Below are 17,701 nucleotides of genomic sequence, written 5' to 3'. Positions count from 1 at the left end.
GGAAAAAAATCTGGAGCGAACAATTCTGCTAAGAACCGATCCTCGACGATCATCAGAAACGATATCCTAAAGACCTGCAGGAGGCGCACCAAACTCATGGTAGCCCAGAGAACACGAACCTGCGAAGTTCGCCAACCAGTTAGCAGCGCAATTACCTTCACAGTAGGTATGAACAAAAATAGTGGACCAGTCTCTGTCCCTAACTTCTTGACAGCAAAGGATCAACCAAGAGAAAGGGTGTTGAATATCCACAATGCCACTCACAAGGTGCAGAACCACTCTAATTCTAAAACGACCTTCTTGTAGCCCTTATCCCAGACTATACGGAGACCGAAATAAAGACCCCAAAGCTCGGCCACTGCAGTACAATACCCAATGTTTGCTCCGAAGGCCCCTTACCCGATACCGTTTTCATCCCGAAACAGACCCCAGCAAAGGCAACAAAATATTACCAAATAATACGAGAAGAAAACAACAAAAAAAATTTAATACAAAAAATGCCAAATTTGGATTTAATCCTTGAACAAATGACTCCCTCATTAAAATAGGATGGCGAATATAACCCGCAGCATTTGAACTACAAAACAAAACCAACATTCATTTTATTATTACAAGACCAAAAAACAGAAAAATTGAATCAGCCATCAAGCCAAGCGAAGAAGAAACTCAACCTTTCAGACACAAAATGGATAAATTCAAGAAAGCATGAAAAAAGACCAAAAAACTTTAAAATCTATTCAGCATGTGAACTTCATTACCTCTTCTTGATAACCAATTAAATCTAGCTCACGCTGTAACAATTGATATTATATTGATGATTCTGCTGTTATCAAAAGTTAATAAAACACAAACAATCACACCAAGAGAGGAAGTGAGAAAGAAACAGATACATCAAAAGAACAAAGAAGAACTGAAAAACAAAACATCTGCAGAAAATAAATGCAGTAAACTCTAAAAAATTCTAAGAGTCAATGAGAATGAGATGCATGGCTGAAAAAAGACCTAAAATTTGCCTCTTCATTGACTAAAGCAATCCTAGCAATGACCATATCTTCAAAAGTAGTAAAGTTACCCTGCAAGGGCATCTTTTTTATCATTACATTACATTACATGATTACAAGATTACATCTTCCTCCATTTTCTTGGGGAACACAAACATGAAACACAACAAGCCAAGGTTACCAGTTCTAAATCCAACAATTATCAATCCTACATTACACTAATTATTGTAATAAAACCACAAAGAATTAACTGCAATGAACAACCATCCAATACAGCATAAATATTCACAGGGTTTTTCTCTCTCTTCTATTTCAGATGTTAATTAACTTAAAAAGAAAAAAAATGCTCTTGCATTGCAGCATTAAGAGGGCATTTATACCAACCATCCCTGATCCCGGGATAACGACAAAAATATCTATTTTTCATCTTACAGACAAAATGGCTTCCAGGCAAGCCTATGGTAAGAGCACCGGCAAATTACTTGGCTAAAGGCTTTCCGACAATGAATACAAAATTAGATACTTTTTGTACAATGGCAAATTTACATAAAATAGCTCAGAGCCTTCTTTCTTCTAGACCCTCCTTCCCCGTAAAGCTCATTCCATTGTAATAATTCAGTCATGTTAACTGATTCTGATGAAACACTCGCGCACACCTGTTTGAATGAGCAAAGAAACGCATAAGTAACATTTAATGGATCACAAGAGTAATTTGGCACAACAGTTCATTGTTTTACCCGTTCATGAGCATATTTGAAGTCATCCATGTTAAGAGGCCGTATATCAGCACTGCCACTTAAAGCTGGAGTAGGTTTACCTTCTGCTAGAGCCACCTCACGTTCCTATCATCAATTGAACATAATGAGTCACATTAGTTGCTTGACAAAAAAATTAGGTTGCATCTGAAAAATAGCTAGAAAATCAAGTAGCCCCATGCTCTACAGCCAAAAGTTTGAGTACATGGGACACTCGTCTTAATATTCTGTAAGTTAAATCAACTCATAAAGATTAAGAATTAATGCCTTTTAAAATGTCTTTAATTAGAGAAACAAAATAAAAATACAAAACTCCCACCTTTTTTTCCTTTTCCAGTATCTCTTTAATTGGGCGGTGTGCAGCTGTTACACACAGGTTCTGCATCATAAAACAACAAATACTAAGTAAATCAAGTCTAAAATAGGAAAGGAATAAAACAAGAAAAGTATCCCGCTGTGTTCCATCTTATCAAATGAAACTAAACCTTAAGGTCACTTCCAGAATATCCATCCGTCAGATTTGCAACTGCGTCAAACTCAAAATCAGGAGACAAATCTTCCTTCGCCAAAATAACTTTGAGTATCTTTGCTCTATTTGGAGCATCAGGTAAATTCACCATTAATCTGTGGGAGAAATGTATTTGAGTCACAAAATTAGCTTCACCATGCATGATAATGTTAACTATATTTATCCAATCATTAGATTAACAAAATAATTACCTCCGTGGCAACCTCCTAATAACAGCCTCATCAAGGTCAAAGGGCCGATTAGTAGCAGCAAGGACTAGAACCCTTTCTGTATCTTTGGTACGTAGACCATCCCAATTCACCATAAATTCGTTTTTCATTTTTCGCATGGCTTCATGCTCCCCTGGATTTTCCCTTCTGCCCAACATGCTGTCAACCTATACAGCAGAAACCAACCAGGAGAATGAATTTGTGAGGAAGGGGAAGGAGAAACTATTATTAAAAAAAAAAAAAAAAAAAACACAAGGATCATAGAAGCTCACCTCATCAACAAAAACAACACTGGGGGCGATTTTGCTGGCTAGGGAAAAAACAGCTTTTACATACTTCTCACCCTCACCAAACCACTGTTGCAAGCAGGAAAAGAGCAAAATTTGCATTAGGAAATTAACTCGGTATATAAAGATCAAGTTCAGCTAAAACAATCCAGACCTTAGATGTGATGCTTGACATTGAAATATTAATAAAATTTGCACCAGCTTCTGTTGCCACAGCTTTTGCAAGCATAGTCTTTCCAGTTCCAGGTGGTCCAAATAGAAGTATGCCCTTGCAAGGCTGCACCATAAAATGTTGACAGTTATACCTTCTTTACACTGAACAAATCAAAGTCTTTGCCATATGTCCCAATAAATTATCGCCATCCATTATTTTCCAAAATCTAGATAATTTTTAAATACCTTGGTCAATTGCCCCTTGCAGAAAAGCTCCGGCCTCTGTAAAGGAAGCATCACCAACTCTTTCAGAGTATCCTTGACATTCTCAAGAGCTCCAATATCATCAAAGGTAACTCCAATGTCACTGGGTGGGATAACATCTGCCAAAAGCCTCTTCTCAAACTCATTTTCTGTGGCAACATCCTGATTGAGGCCAAAACAATCACTCAGATCATTCTCCAGAAAAGATATCAGGAAAAAAGAATTTACTGGAACTACTTAAAAGAGCTTGTGCACATTAACAAACTTTTTAAGATACCTTCAGTGACTTCTTCAAGCTTTTCGATTCATTCTGGATAGCATGCAAGATTACAATCCCATACTGGATGCTGCTAGAATTCAAGAATGCATTAGAACAGTCTAGTCCTTCTCATACCTGAGTTCAAATGACAGTCCAAAGAAACATTACAAGGTTAGCTATCAATTACCTCTCACAAGACAAAACTAGTCTTGCTTCTGCATCAGCTTCAGGATTGTTCATTAGATGATGGCTTAAAGCCCACCCAATCACCTTCTCCGCACCTGCAATACAAAGGAAAATATTAGTGTTTCAAGAGAAGTCGATTGGATATGTGTAAGCTTGAAATATACAAGCAATACATACTTTCACTTGTGAGACTCTGATCCTTGATGCATAATGTCTCAAGTCCTTCACATTCCATTCCACTCCGACTCAAGACCTATGAGATGAAATGGCACACAATAAGAACTCCAAACATACATATTATATCGTCCAAAATATTTCATCATGATGCACAATCAAATGCAACTTCTTTTTTCATGGGGGGTTGTGGGTGGGGAAGTTGCATTTGACAAGCAGAAACTTCTCTCTCAAACATGAACCTTCAACAAAGTCAATACTAAAAATGTAACACATGATCTAAATTTGAGTTCTAAAAATGGTTGCATGACCAAGGCCCCAATTTTCTCAAAGCAATGAATTTGCACAAAGGAAGAGGAAAGACAAGAAGTTTTTTCTTCAGAAGAAATGAAGGACTAGCAGCAGATTTTATGATTCTGTCTTTTGAAAAAGGTATTATCCCTACACATAATTTGAACTTCCACATGATTTGCTCCGTCTGAAGCACAAGAACATCAATGAAAATCAGTTTCTTATATTTCCTGGGAAATACCTATTGCAACAACCACTTTCAGAATACATTTCTATTGAGGATGAAAATTAGATTACAAGGATCTTCCATTCTCCAAATTGCATAGCCATTTGGGAGCAATGGTAGCCACAAATGAAACCAGATCAAGATAGCACTCACCTTAAAGCTAGGGACTTAACTTCGACCAACCTAAATACAAGAGCATCTAATTCATAATATAGGGAATGGATATTCGTTTTTATTATCACAGAATACAAGGCATGAGCTATACATTAATTGTCTAATATAGCAAGAAAATTTGGTATGAGAATGAGTTCAGCAGTTTTTCAAACTGAAGGTCTATGCTTTTACAAAGTTTTAAGAGCGAGAAACGTTATGGCTAATACAATTGTCTAAAAAGAAAACAATTTTAGGGACCAGCAATAAAAGTCACCACAATGTTGAGTGTGCTCATGCATCACACTGAACAGTGACCTCCTAATTCTTTCCTTCTCCTTTGGTCCTTCACTATAACTGAGGCCCACTTTACCAGTTGTGGTGACTATATTTCAGATAAAATTTTGTACTTCACTGTGTAGAGGCATGCCTATCATCCTAACCTAACACTTGACCAACAAAAGGACTAACGGATTAAAGGATGACTGCGGACCAACACTTTAAGCAATGTAGAACTATCTCAGAACACACAGTGCAGTCATTACACATTAGTCTTACTCGACCAGTTAACATGAAATTGTTGGTTAGAAAAACCCATCTCAGTTATTTCTGCTACTCCTAGAAACGAAGTGGACATAAGATTCCAGTTAGCTATGTAATCGACTGTTAGCAACAAGACAATGTGAAAAAGAGTAGGAGCAGAATCAAAAGTTCAGAATCAAAACTAGAACAGAGCACACAGTTGAAGCCATTCATTGATCCAGAGTCAGATTGCTGAGTGTTATAAACCATGTAATACACTAGGAGTACATGGGATACCATGTAGATTAAGAGGCTACATTGATATATTTACTTAAGAGCAATACACATATATATACAAGGTTCTCCTTCAATCAAGGAGATATTGTAGGTCCACAGCAGTCCTATGGCAGCCTAAGCATGATTTACTTGACTTAGGCATGCTTGCATTTATTACATTGAATTATTATGTAACACTGAGAAAAGTAACTTCATATTTTACCTTGCCGTGCATGTTGAGTGTGCTCATGCATCACTAAGAACCATATTGTTTTAGGGACCAGCAATAAAAGTCACCACAATGCTTAATGCACAAGAAGCCAGAGAAGAGCAAACAGACAACAAATCCTAAGATTACAAACATGCGAACAGCCACTCTAATATGTTGTATTATAAACAATGCCTCAAAATGAAAAATTGCTAAGAAAGATTTCTCACAGCACGCAGATGATTCAGATTTCCCTTCATTTTGAGTGTTTCAGCATCTCGATCTAGTTGATGCTTCCAGGATGTTAGAAGTGCCTCATCCTGAAACAATAATAAGCTTTACATAAGCCAGCCAAGTAGTAGCAGCAGTAGCACTCTGCCCGTAACACGAACCTGTGGCAAGTGAATAACTACTTTGTTAGGGAAAAGTTTAGCGAGCACTTTCGTTGCCTTCGGCACTTCTTTCCCTCTTTCATGAAGTCTTCCAAAACTATCCTGAGAAAACCAAAGGGCAACAATCCATCAGTCACTATAGTTACTTATTGATCAAGCACCAACGAAGGCATGACAAACATATAGGCAATCTATATTTCAATTATACCAGTTTTATACTTTTATAAACATAACATAGTTGCTAAAGACGCAAAGCGCACTAAGGATTAGGGGGTCCTGGAGCCTAGGCGCAAAGCGCACTAAGGGTTAGGGGGTCCTGGAGCCTAGGCGCAAAGCGCACTAAGGGTTAGGGGGTCCTGGAGCCTAGGCGCAAAGCTCAAGCGCGGCCCTGATGAACATAAGGTGCAGAAATGAAAAAGGAAAAAGATACAAAATCTGATTATCAATATTTGATACTAATGTCACTAATACTCTATTAGTAGTTAAAGCACAACACAAGTTATGATGAACTAAAAAACACACTTATAACCACGAAAACAAGACAACCACATAAAACCACAATATTAAACGTCAAAAACACCAAGTTAAGTGTTGACAACAGAGACTAAGATACTGGAATTGCAGCAGACCTCTGCTGGTTTCTTGTGTCGCACCGAAGAAGATGGAGCTCCTCTCCTTCACGTCTCTTACTCTTTTTCCCTCCCTTCTATTTTTACGTCTCTTTTTAATCTTTTTTACTTAGATCAACAGTTTAGATTTAAGTTCACTAAATAGGATAAGTGGTTGAGATTAATCAACCTGCCATTTTATTGAGAGCAGTAAAAAAGAAGCGCCGGAGGAGAGCCTGCGAAGCTCAGTCGAGGCACACAAGGCGAGAGCCTTTTAAACAGAGCCTTGAGGCACTCACCTAGGACTTGTTAGGTGCAGGACCTTGAGCCTCACCTGAGGCGTGCCTTTAACAACAATGAAACATAAACAAGACACATTTATACTGAGTCTTTCAGCTTCATATTTTGCAAAACATCTGAAAAAGCTAAGGCACAATAAAACGAATTGACCCCCCTCTGAACTGCTCAGATCCTGAAAGGAACTCCAATGACTATTTCAGAATTCAATAAGAACTAAATGCATCTTCCAGATCATTTCCACCAATGCCGCTAAATTTTTTTTTCCTATTATAGTTTCAAGTTTGAGAAACTATATATGCCTATGCCAGCATGTTGGAGAAGCAGTCTTCTCAATTTGTTTGCTCAACAGGTCAACTATCTTAGCTTAAAACAATAATATCCGAGAACATAAGTAATAGATACATCATATATGATGATGATGAAATTATAATTTCATCAGTGAAGATCAAAGCTACCAACTTTTGACTCTAAAGAGCTTAAATATAAAAAGTAAAACTATTATGGTTCACACAAAGAAACACCTGAAAACCTCCATTTTCTTCCTTCACACTACTTTCTTCAGAAAGGAGAGACCTTTACATCTCTCCTGTATACAAGATTGGCAGTTTCATACTTAAAATAAAGAACCATCTTCATAGTTCTCAGCAAATAAATGTTGAAAAGCTTTTTTCAAGGGAAAAAGAAAAGAATAAGACTCTAGAAAATAACTTAAACCAAAATGAAGAAATAAGAGAGATACAAACACATGGGAGAGAGTGACTACCGGAAATGCCAGGTCAAGAAGAGCAGTCTGATTGCTACCAAATTTTGTAAACAGAAGACCCCCAGGATGTGACTGCAATGAGAAAATGTTATTGAAGTTATTTATCATATCTTTTAAGTGAGACCATTACAGCAAAATGAAGCTAAGCAAATGCAACCAACAAAAATGTAGAGATGCCTATAAAAATTGGTAAGGAACATAAAACCAATATCATATTTCTTTGCATGGAATAAATGGTAGAAGGCAGAGATAGTCTCAATTTCACAACACTCATTTCTTTGCATCAGTGACTTTTTATTTTAATCTTCAATCAGTATTACTTTCAATAACCAAGTCAACAATGGGTCATGCAACCATAATACCACATAAATCCATCTTCATTAATTGATATTGAACTACAGGAAACTAATTTGAAACCGATAGAGAAGAATTTATAGATGTGGCCAAAATGGGAAACAGTAAATGGTGGACCCATTTAAAAAACAAGGGATAAGGTACCAAAATAGGCCTAAGGTTTTTGGGGAAGTACCAATTTAGGCTCAACGTTCAAAATAGCGCCAATATAGGCTTAACGTTTACAATATAGCATCAATTTAGGCCTCACGTACAAAATAGCACCAATATAGGTTTAACGTTTACAAAATAATACGAATTTAAGCTTAACGTTTACAAAATATATACAATTTAAGCTAAACGTCACAATTAAATTAACCATATTATATTCTTTTCCTATTAACTTTATATGTTATCTTTTTATTTAGTTATATATTACATGAGCCATGGAATTTAGGAGTCATAGAATGGTTGATGAAAAACAAATATAAGGTCTTAATGGGCAAGAATACTAATTAATTGTATTATAATAAATAAGAAAATAGAACTAAATAAAAAGATAACATATAAAGTTAATAGGAAAAGAATATAACATAGTTAATTTAATTGTGACGTTTAGCTTAAATTGTATATATTTTGTAAACGTTAAGCTTAAATTCGTATTATTTTGTAAACGTTAAACCTATATTGGTGATATTTTGTACGTGAGGCCTAAATTGATGCTATATTGTAAACGTTAAGCCTAAATTGATATTATATTGTAAACGTTAAGCCTATATTGGCGCTATTTTGAACGTTGAGCCTAAATTGGTACTTCCCCAAAAACCTTAGGCCTATTTTGGTACCTTATCCAAAAAACAATTGTGAAGACATTGTTTGACACTTGGTTTTTATCTAGACATCTGCAAGCAGATAAGAAGGGAATCGAAAAGTAATAATCATAATTATTAAAGGTGCACTAAGGCACTAGAGGGTCCTGGAGCCTACGCGCAAGACACATGCACGCCTAAAGAAAAATAATAAATGAAATAATAAATAATAACAATTAACATTTCTAAAATGCACCAAATAATCAAATTCTAATCATATCCAATTATCCATAATCATAAATTCTAGCCTGAAATAAATTCCAAATTAACTATTAACTCTTAGGAAGTAGAGGTATCCATGATACTTTTTCCTACTTTAGCATAATATGCACTTTCTTCAAATGCTAAGAGTTAATAGTTAATTTGAAATTTATTTCACGCTAGAATTTATGATTATGGATAATTGGATATGATTTAGTATTTGACTATTTGGTGCATTTTAGAACTGTTAATTGTTATTCAACCGTAGATGATATAGATAGATAGGGAAGGGTTGAGATTGAAACAGCCACTTTTTAATATGAAATCCTAAAAAACCCGTCTTGATTATAAAATTGCACATAGGCATGCCTTAAGCAAGGCACTAGGCTCACAAAGACGCACCCTCTTGAACAGAGCCTGCCTTTTGGCTTTTCAGGCAACATTTCTGGAGCCTAGTGCCTTTTGAGCCCGAGGCAAGCCTCTTTGATAACTATGGTAACAATGCAAAACAACTTTTCAGAACTCCCAGAGAGAGAGAGGAACTGAAGAAAAAGAGAGAACCCTAGAAACTTAGCAAAGCTCTGATACTGTCAAGATGTAACTTTTCTGCTATACTGCAGGAAACAAAATTACTGCCAGACATAAAGCAAATATAATATAGAAATGAGCTTAACGACATACATAAAGGATAAAATACAGCATACATAACAACCATAATTAAGGTTGAATCAATAACAGAACAACATTGTGTCATCAAATAATATTCTTGCATGACCTTTTTCAAAGTAAGTTCAGCCATGCAAGTCATTAGTATTTAATTTAAGTCACTTTAAAGGACAAGCACAATCATAGCATGATATGTCAGTGTCTAACAACAATTGCACTTTGTCCCATAGCAGTACTTTACGGAAGCACAAAAGATGCCTCGCCAAGTCATTGTGCTACTGTGAAGAAGCACCTCTAGAAAAAGAAAATTCAAAAAGATGCACAAAAATATTACCTTTTCCTTTCGGTTATCAGTTTGAGAGTGTGAAGCAATAGCAACCACATTATCAGGAAGCTTTTCAAGCCGGCTTTTAAACGTAGAACATGTATCTGGATTCCCTGCAATCGATTTCTCCGCATCTTTCATGAACAAAATGAAAGGAAAATTTCTACTTTCATTATGTACAGCCTGACAAAATACTCAAATGAGAGGTCTAAACAAAAAGCAATAATGGAAAAACAAAACAAAGCCAACTCAAAATAGCAGAGATAGCAAGTATTACCTCAAACAATGTGTTGACTAGCAGTTTATCAATATCTTCCACATTGTCCAAACGAAGATCAGTAACTAGAGAATAAGAATAAGAGATGCCATAAGTAAGATGGAACATGAAAAAATAATTGGAAATGGCTGAATGATGTTTGCACATGAAAAAGTTCATGATCTAATAAAACATTACCATTGCAAAAATATCCATGACCTCCCTCGCACAGACCTCCAAGATCAACACCATCAGGTACAGGTTTATCAAACCTTACCCCAATTTTTGACAAAGGATTGTCCTCGAAAACTAGTACAACCTTTCCACGAATCCCATTGAGTGGGCCCCTACATATTAAATTAACAAAGCATTAGTAGAGCAAAGGGTCCAACATAGAGAGGACAAAGTCAATACTGGAAAAGTTATTAAGCCCAACCCTACAAGGCAAGGCTTCTGAAATAGCACAACACTTGATATATGTAAAAAGAACATGTTTTCTTTGTTCCTTTATATAATATATATTCTCCATGTTACTAACATTTTTGAAGCCCATATATTGGGTTCTCATTGACATGGCTCTAAGCATTGTTGGACAAATTTTCAAACTTTATACCTAGTTTCACTGACTGAAATCAATCATATATTCAGAACTATCAAAAACCAGCTACACGCTTCTTTTACATCTTCAGAGTAATCCTAAAGGCACCTCCAAATAATGTTGCAACTGTTATCAAAAGTATTAACACATAAAATGCAACTCTTTTACCTACACAGTCACAAATGATATAAGTGCAATCTTGTGATAGGCATTGCTCAAAGTAGTGTGTGAGCTTCCTGTTAAAAACTCCTTAACAGGGTATATTAACCTCAAAATTAGAAGTGCAATCTTGCGATAGGCATGTCAAAAGAAAACATGGACCCTGATTCAGATCAAGCATGCAATCCAACTAATTGCCACTTTTTGCAAATGTGAAATACAAAGTTTCAGCACTCACTATACACTCATCAAGAAATGTAAAACTGAACCACCTAAACATCACACGATTCAGATAGAGCCAAAGAAACAGTCAATCGAACTTTAAAAATAGAAATAAAAATGTTTAACCCATTCATACCGTGACTGGGATCCTGTTGGATATAAGCCGCCAGACATATATCTTACTCTGTCACCTGACAAGCGTATTTTAGGTTATCTAACTAATGTTAGAATCCAAGATAACAGGCTGAAACTACAACATTACATAAATTGAAAGAAAAAAGTGGAAAATGAACCATACCAATTTTAAACAAAAGATTCCTAGATGTCCCTGAAGTTGAGGGTATAGCATCAGCATCTGCCTTTGGTTGAGATTCTAGACTGGAGGAAGAAGGTGCATTCGAGGAGCTAGGTGTTTCGGCTTCAACACCAGACGTATTGACAACCTTCGATACATCAGTTGGTGCAGCCCCTACATCAGTTGGTGCAGCCCCTTGTTTAGTACAAACACAGGATTTTTCTGCATTCAATCCATCCTTCAGTAACTCAGCTTCCTTTGAAGATAAACCCTACATATCAACCACTAATTAGTCTACGCATCAAATAGATGACCATGTCCAAGTGCTATAAGAGTCTAGCCACTGTTTTAAGCTTACACCCATGAAAGAATGGCTATCAAATATGAGTAGTTTAGCGCCAAAATGGTTAGCAAGAGCCTTTGCCAACATCTCCTGATATATCTCAGAGCCTGCATATGAAGTTCACAGTTAGAAACTCCAATTTCATCTCATACAGATGCTAACCTGTACAGGTTCAAAGACAAACCATCATAGACAAACTAAACTACCAACACACCTGCAGGACCAGAAAGCAAAATCCGAGGATTTACTGTAGTAAGGTCTGCAGTAAACTTCACATGTTCTTTATGCCTCAGGTGTATATATGAAGCTGCAACCAGTACATTTTTTGTATTTTCACTGCAAGAAAGAAATAATTTAACAAATTACTTGCATGCCATAAAGAATCCCCATACGAAATAGTTTCAGCAGAAAATAAAACTATTTGTCCTCCATAAATTTAAAAACAAAAGAACAGATAAAATTCTAATCACCAAGTTATCCTGAAAGGAAACAATGAAACGCAAATTTCCAGAAATCAAAATGACAACTATTCCACTTATATTTCATTGTATGATTTTCAATTACCAATTCCTCATGTATAATAATTTGAAGTCATAAACCAGGCATCAAATAAAATATACACGTAATTTTACCAGAATAATAAGCATTGATCAATATCCACTGATAAATCGTAGGCTAAAATAAAATAGTTTTGTAAGGAGTAAATTGACTTTTAAGACACAATTCACTTTTTTAAAATAATAATTTCTTCATAATATAATAGCAAAATTAAGCACTTTGTAACAACTTTTGTATTACAAATACAAAAATTAGTACAAAATGCCTTTTAAGAACGTTCTGCTCAAAATTGCATTAGAAACTAGTGATTCAAAGGAGAAATTGAGATCAATTCAATAAATTTTTAAAGTTAATTCTTATATATTTATATATGACGTTAAAAAGCATATCCTAAAAGTAAAGTACTATCCAAAAGATTCTCATAGACACTGAGGAATAAAGTGCATTGCTTATATGCATTTGGAATGAGATAAAAGTTTGGGAGAGTGCTAGTGCATCAAGTTAGTTGCATTCCTCATTATAATTATGGGTAAACCTAGAAAACTTTATGCAAATCACCCAAATAAAAATATTTATTAACGCTACCATTAGGAATTCACTAGAAAACCATGGTAAATATCCTTTAGTCAGAATGATATTCAGTAGCATTCAACAGGTTATGGTGGACCTAAGATAAGGATTTCAAAGGTAAAACAGACGCACACGCAAAAATACAGCAATGTGGTGCTAAGAGAGAAGACAGCACTGTGGATAAATCATTGCAAATATAATTCCCTCTAAATTCTATAGTTAAAGCTTTTGGTCATCCTATCATATGGATCTACCTACACTCCAGAACAGATAATATATATTGTCCGCAATTTAAGGTTCTTCTCAATGTGCAATAAATACCTTCATGTTTTGCTACCATGAAGCTATACAATACTACAAAAGACAATCCAATGTTCAAAGAGACTATACATGGATAATAACTTCTCATCAAGATACCAAAGATACCTCAGGCAAAATGGATTGATACATCATCACAGGGAGCACCATATATTGCAGCTATTATCTTAGTGGTTAAGATATCTAATTAATACGTGAGGTCCTTCTATTCTATATTGGAGAGATTCAAAGTAGATGCTTTTTGCTATTTGAAATCCCCAGTTAATACATATGTTTGGGATAGTTCAACTACATAATTAAAGTTGCCTAAGAAGTTGATTATAGTTCTAAAGTGCACCACCACTAAGACAGTAACAAGAAGGGGAAGACTAAATAAACATTGCTTGTCAACAGCACATCTCCGCTGAAATTAACACCATAATAGAGCAGACCACAATCAAATTACATGTTATTTAGACTTGGCATCAAAAGTGAAGGATCTGATCTACAGCTACACCTCTAAAAAGATTAACCAATTATCACACTCTGCAATTAAGTCCTGGAACCATAGGTTTTCAAATAATAACACAGTGATTAGCATTTTTATAATCTATCTACCACATATTTCCACAGTTAGACATTCTTAAATCTGGTGGACTGAAATTAAAGCAGAAAACAAAGGGCTGGTACCATCCTAAAACATAAAAAGGAGACACAAGTAGGCTTACCAGGAAAAGGTTATGATATTACACTGTTAACCTAATACTGAAAACTCATAGTAGAAAGTCTCTCGTATGTGAGAAGGCAAGTTTAAAACAATAATGAACTAAAATAATCTAGATCTTTTTAATTTTTTAGATCTCATCTCTACATTTAGTTTTGCATTTAGAGAATTCCAGTTGAAACAACCATGTTATTGTCATAAGATGTGTATTTTCTAGTCTCTCTCTTTTTCTTAATTAAAAAAAAAGTAAAAATAAATAATTCTCACAGACTACATCAATTAATTAAAGATTGATCTTCCCAGGGAGCTAGAAGGAACTAACATAGGTTATTCTTTTCTTAGCTACCAAAAACTCCTAACCACTGACTGAAGAGATAAAAACGTCTAAATAAATAAGAAGTTATCATTTGAAGACTTAACTAGGAAACTTAACAAAGAAAATAATCTGCCGCTATTAAATGGAAAATCATTTGTAATTCAGAAATGAACATCAAATGTGGTAATAAAACAGTTTATACCTTAAATAGTAGGGGAAGTTATCAAATGAAACTTCTATTTTTTTCCCATCAAGAATTCCAGCGTAAATGTCTTGTTTGAATGCTGCACACCGCAATGACATACCCGAGGTTGATGCCAGCTGTGAATCCCGTGTCCACTCGTTCCTTTCTTCCAATACCTGTTTACAGATACTTTTGCTCAATTTTTGTTTATAATCAGTTGACTGAGCTAACATCCTGAAGAAAGGCCTTATCAAATCATTCACCCCAGAGATTTTTACATTGCCTGCCTCCGTGCCAATGTTCTGGTTGCAATCGTGAGAAATGTTCTTGCCAACTGCTCCTATATCTGCAGCTTTTTCACTCCCCAGATTTGGAGTAGAATTGATCTCCAAGCCATCAAGCTCAACTTCTGTGCCATCATGAACAACAGAGTGGGCAGGGACCTCGGTCCCTTGCTGGATTTTACTGCTATTCATAGTTGGAGACTTATAGCGAGATATGTCTTGCCTCATGCTTGAAAGAGATGCTAGTATTGATGCCCCAGCAACAGCAGAAGGATCTCCTGACCTCCTTTCAAATTGCAGAAGTTTTCCAAGACTAGTTTGCACTTCGGCACCCTTAACTGCAACCTCAGTCATGAGTTGCTGAAAAATCTGAGTTGCAATAAGATTAAGGAAATCGGCACGAAATAAATCCATTGGTTTTCAAAGCAACAGAACAATGAAGCAGGAATATGGAGTTAACAAAAAATTCCACAAACAAGAGAAAGCTGGATTGTATAACTAGAAAAAGGATACATAAGCCTGGTTCCCAAGCATACCAAAAACCACCTCATCTCCAGAGTGCAGCGCACGACCAGTGTTCTTCTTAACTACTTCCCCGTTTATTTGCACCGATCCCTTGCTGCCCGTACTCTCTAGCACCGCTGTGGCACTTCCCTCGCGCTGATCATGTCCATAAACAGTGAGTACTCAAACTGCATGTACATATTAAGGAGTTCACCTCCAGAAGAACTAATAAACTAAACAATGGCACTGAAGTACATCTGAGGAGAGTGAAATCCTTATGATTACCACTGTATATAATTTACTTACGACTTGAATTATTTATTATGTACTCCTTAACTTAAAAAGAAGATAATACCTGCGTGTGTCTGATCTTGCACAAAACTCCACTAATACTCTGATCCTTCAACGGGAAGTTACAATGCCGGCTTGAACCTACTGTGAAACACGATGTGCATATGTCTACATTTGGATTCTGCATATCAATCATCAGGAAGTATAGAAACGTTAAACTGATACAAAAGATACTGTACTAAAATATTTCAAACAAGAAAGGAAAGGTTTTCACTTCATATATAGTTCAATACTACAACTTGTGAATCTTAGGCCCAAGTATGAGATTGAACAATCTAATTACTGATGTGTGTACCTGTGCAGACTGTGACAGAAGTTTACACCAAGGCGTGGACGTTTCAAAATTTGTTTGACTCGGCTTATGATACAAGCTCCACGATGAGAATGGACTTCTTGGCTTATCCACTACAATCGGTGTAGAACCTTCAAATACTTATCGGTTAAAATTCAAGATAAAAGCTCAAAGATAAAAAGAAATAAACGAGCACACAACAACGAATCACCTACCCTCTGCGATCGGCGTGACCACAGCCACCGCCGGAGCAGCCTCAGCCTTCCCTGAACTCACAATCTCTCCACCCCCTTCTCCAGAAATCGGAGCATCACCAGGCCCACATTCTGCGGGATCCGCGGCTGCAGGAGAACAGAATTCCTTGGAATTCTCCGCCGCCGGCATCGATTTCTCCGTAGCTCCACCATTTTCACCCTGAAATTCAAACAAATCACATAAATTTACACGAATTTTTCAACAGCGAAACCTTCTGCAGCAATAAACAAAAACAAAATATATTAGGCTGGAATATTTCCCGTCTTCTGCACCTTTTGACGCTTGGGTGACGGTGGCTTATCCTCCGAGGAAGAAGATCTCTTGCTATTATTGTTTGCTGAGAGAGATCCACTCCTTCTTGTTGAAACCATGACTCTGGTTTCTTGTTTTTTTCTCTCTCTCCTTCCTCTTCCTTCTCTCTATTCTTCAATACTTGTTGCTCGAGAGATATATTTATATTTATATTATTTTATAAAAATATTTCTTTATGATATTCAAAGGCAAATTATATTTGCATGTTTTATTATATGAATATATATATTTTTTCTATTTGCCATCAAAAAAAATGGATCAATGTACATACGCTTGTGTCTGCTTTGTTGGCTGTTGCACGGAAGTTCGATGCCTCCGTAAGTGACTTATAAAGGAAACGGCTTGGCTTGGCGTCTTGCTTACCGGCGTAGGATAGCAACTGTTAGTTTAGTGAACGGAGCAATTTAGCTAAGGGTACTTTGGTTTTTCTCATGATACCCCACACACAGTGGTAAGATTTATTGTTTATACTTTGTCGTTTTATGGTTTTTCTTTTTTATTTATAGACCGTTTTATGGTTTAAGTTTGTGCGTTTGTGTCCCCGCTGCTACCTGTGGTTATTTAGAATTTTGGATGGGAAATGACTACTACGAAAAAAAAAAAAAATCATAGCAATTTTTTGGTTCGAGGATCTTAAATTTCCAATTAAAACTTTCCAAGTTTGTTGGAACTCAAAATTTAATTTAGGCAACTTAATCTTAATTGATTATAAAAATAAGGATTATTAACTTTCAAAATTTTAAAAAATCATCATCTAATCATTATTTAAATTTTTTAGACATTCTTAAATTTTAATTTTAAGATGTTAAAGATATTAATCAGGGAATACGGAATAGTGATCCGGATCTCCGTCGGGCAGGTCTGGCTTCTTCGGGGGTCGGCTTTGCGCGGGGATTGGTTCCTGCGGACACTCTGAAGATTAAGACAGTTAGTCGTTCTAATGACCTTAGTAATCAAATGTAAATGAAGTAGGAAATTAGTTACCCTCTCCCTTCTTCTTCCTTCATTGGCCTATTTATAGCGGATTGACTTGGGTCTGCGGGCCTCCTGCCGTCCTGGCCCATTCGCTTGTCGGACATTGTTGGGCCTCTTGGGCCTAAGTGACATTCCGAATCAAGTAGTCCCCCCGGCGAGGTTAGCCGAGCATTTCATGCGAGGAGACATGGATCTAATAGGATTTATTCCCCTTTTAACGAGTGGTGGACAGCTGGATGGAAAGTGCTTGATTTTCTCA

The 17,701-nt window shown here is 36.2% G+C and overlaps 1 protein-coding gene across 5 annotated transcripts; it reads right to left on the bottom strand.

Moving 5' to 3' along the window:
* Positions 1-1,050: 1,050 nt before the first annotated feature.
* Positions 1,051-16,594, bottom strand: LOC136228739 (uncharacterized). 5 transcript variants are annotated; one of them, XM_066017220.1, is made up of 28 exons: positions 16,428-16,594; positions 16,116-16,314; positions 15,904-16,031; positions 15,613-15,729; positions 15,267-15,413; positions 14,733-15,122; positions 14,488-14,645; positions 12,035-12,156; positions 11,836-11,927; positions 11,481-11,748; positions 11,319-11,373; positions 10,402-10,550; positions 10,225-10,289; positions 9,957-10,130; positions 7,554-7,625; positions 5,883-5,984; positions 5,721-5,810; positions 3,821-3,896; positions 3,645-3,738; positions 3,476-3,545; positions 3,181-3,360; positions 2,936-3,058; positions 2,767-2,850; positions 2,477-2,661; positions 2,242-2,380; positions 2,076-2,135; positions 1,739-1,843; positions 1,051-1,657 (listed from the first exon to the last, which is right to left on the bottom strand). In XM_066017220.1, exons 1-28 carry the CDS (start codon positions 16,524-16,526, stop codon positions 1,544-1,546), a joined length of 3,657 nt encoding a protein of 1,218 aa, XP_065873292.1. In that variant the 5' UTR covers positions 16,527-16,594; the 3' UTR covers positions 1,051-1,543. The 5 variants fall into 5 exon arrangements, with proteins under 5 accessions (XP_065873292.1, XP_065873300.1, XP_065873277.1 ...); XM_066017228.1 differs by having other exon boundaries at positions 14,748-15,122; XM_066017205.1 differs by having other exon boundaries at positions 14,488-15,122.
* Between the last annotated feature and the right edge of the window lie 1,107 nt (positions 16,595-17,701).

The sequence above is a fragment of the Euphorbia lathyris genome, chromosome 1 (assembly GCF_963576675.1).
Source record: "Euphorbia lathyris chromosome 1, ddEupLath1.1, whole genome shotgun sequence".
Lineage (NCBI taxonomy): Eukaryota > Viridiplantae > Streptophyta > Magnoliopsida > Malpighiales > Euphorbiaceae > Euphorbia > Euphorbia lathyris.
The sequence above is the reverse complement of the archived record's forward strand: the minus strand, read 5'-3'. Positions and strand labels throughout refer to the sequence as shown.

Coding starts and splice junctions, on each gene's coding strand:
- LOC136228739 (XM_066017205.1), bottom strand. CDS start 16,526: ATGGTTTCAACAAGAAGGAGTGGATCTCTCTCAGCAAACAATAATAGC. Junction 3,546..3,644: donor CTAGTTTTGTCTTGTGAGAG/GTAATTGATAGC, acceptor GAATTCTAGCAG/CATCCAGTATGGGATTGTAA. Junction 2,662..2,766: donor GTGTTGTTTTTGTTGATGAG/GTGAGCTTCTAT, acceptor TCTGCTGTATAG/GTTGACAGCATGTTGGGCAG.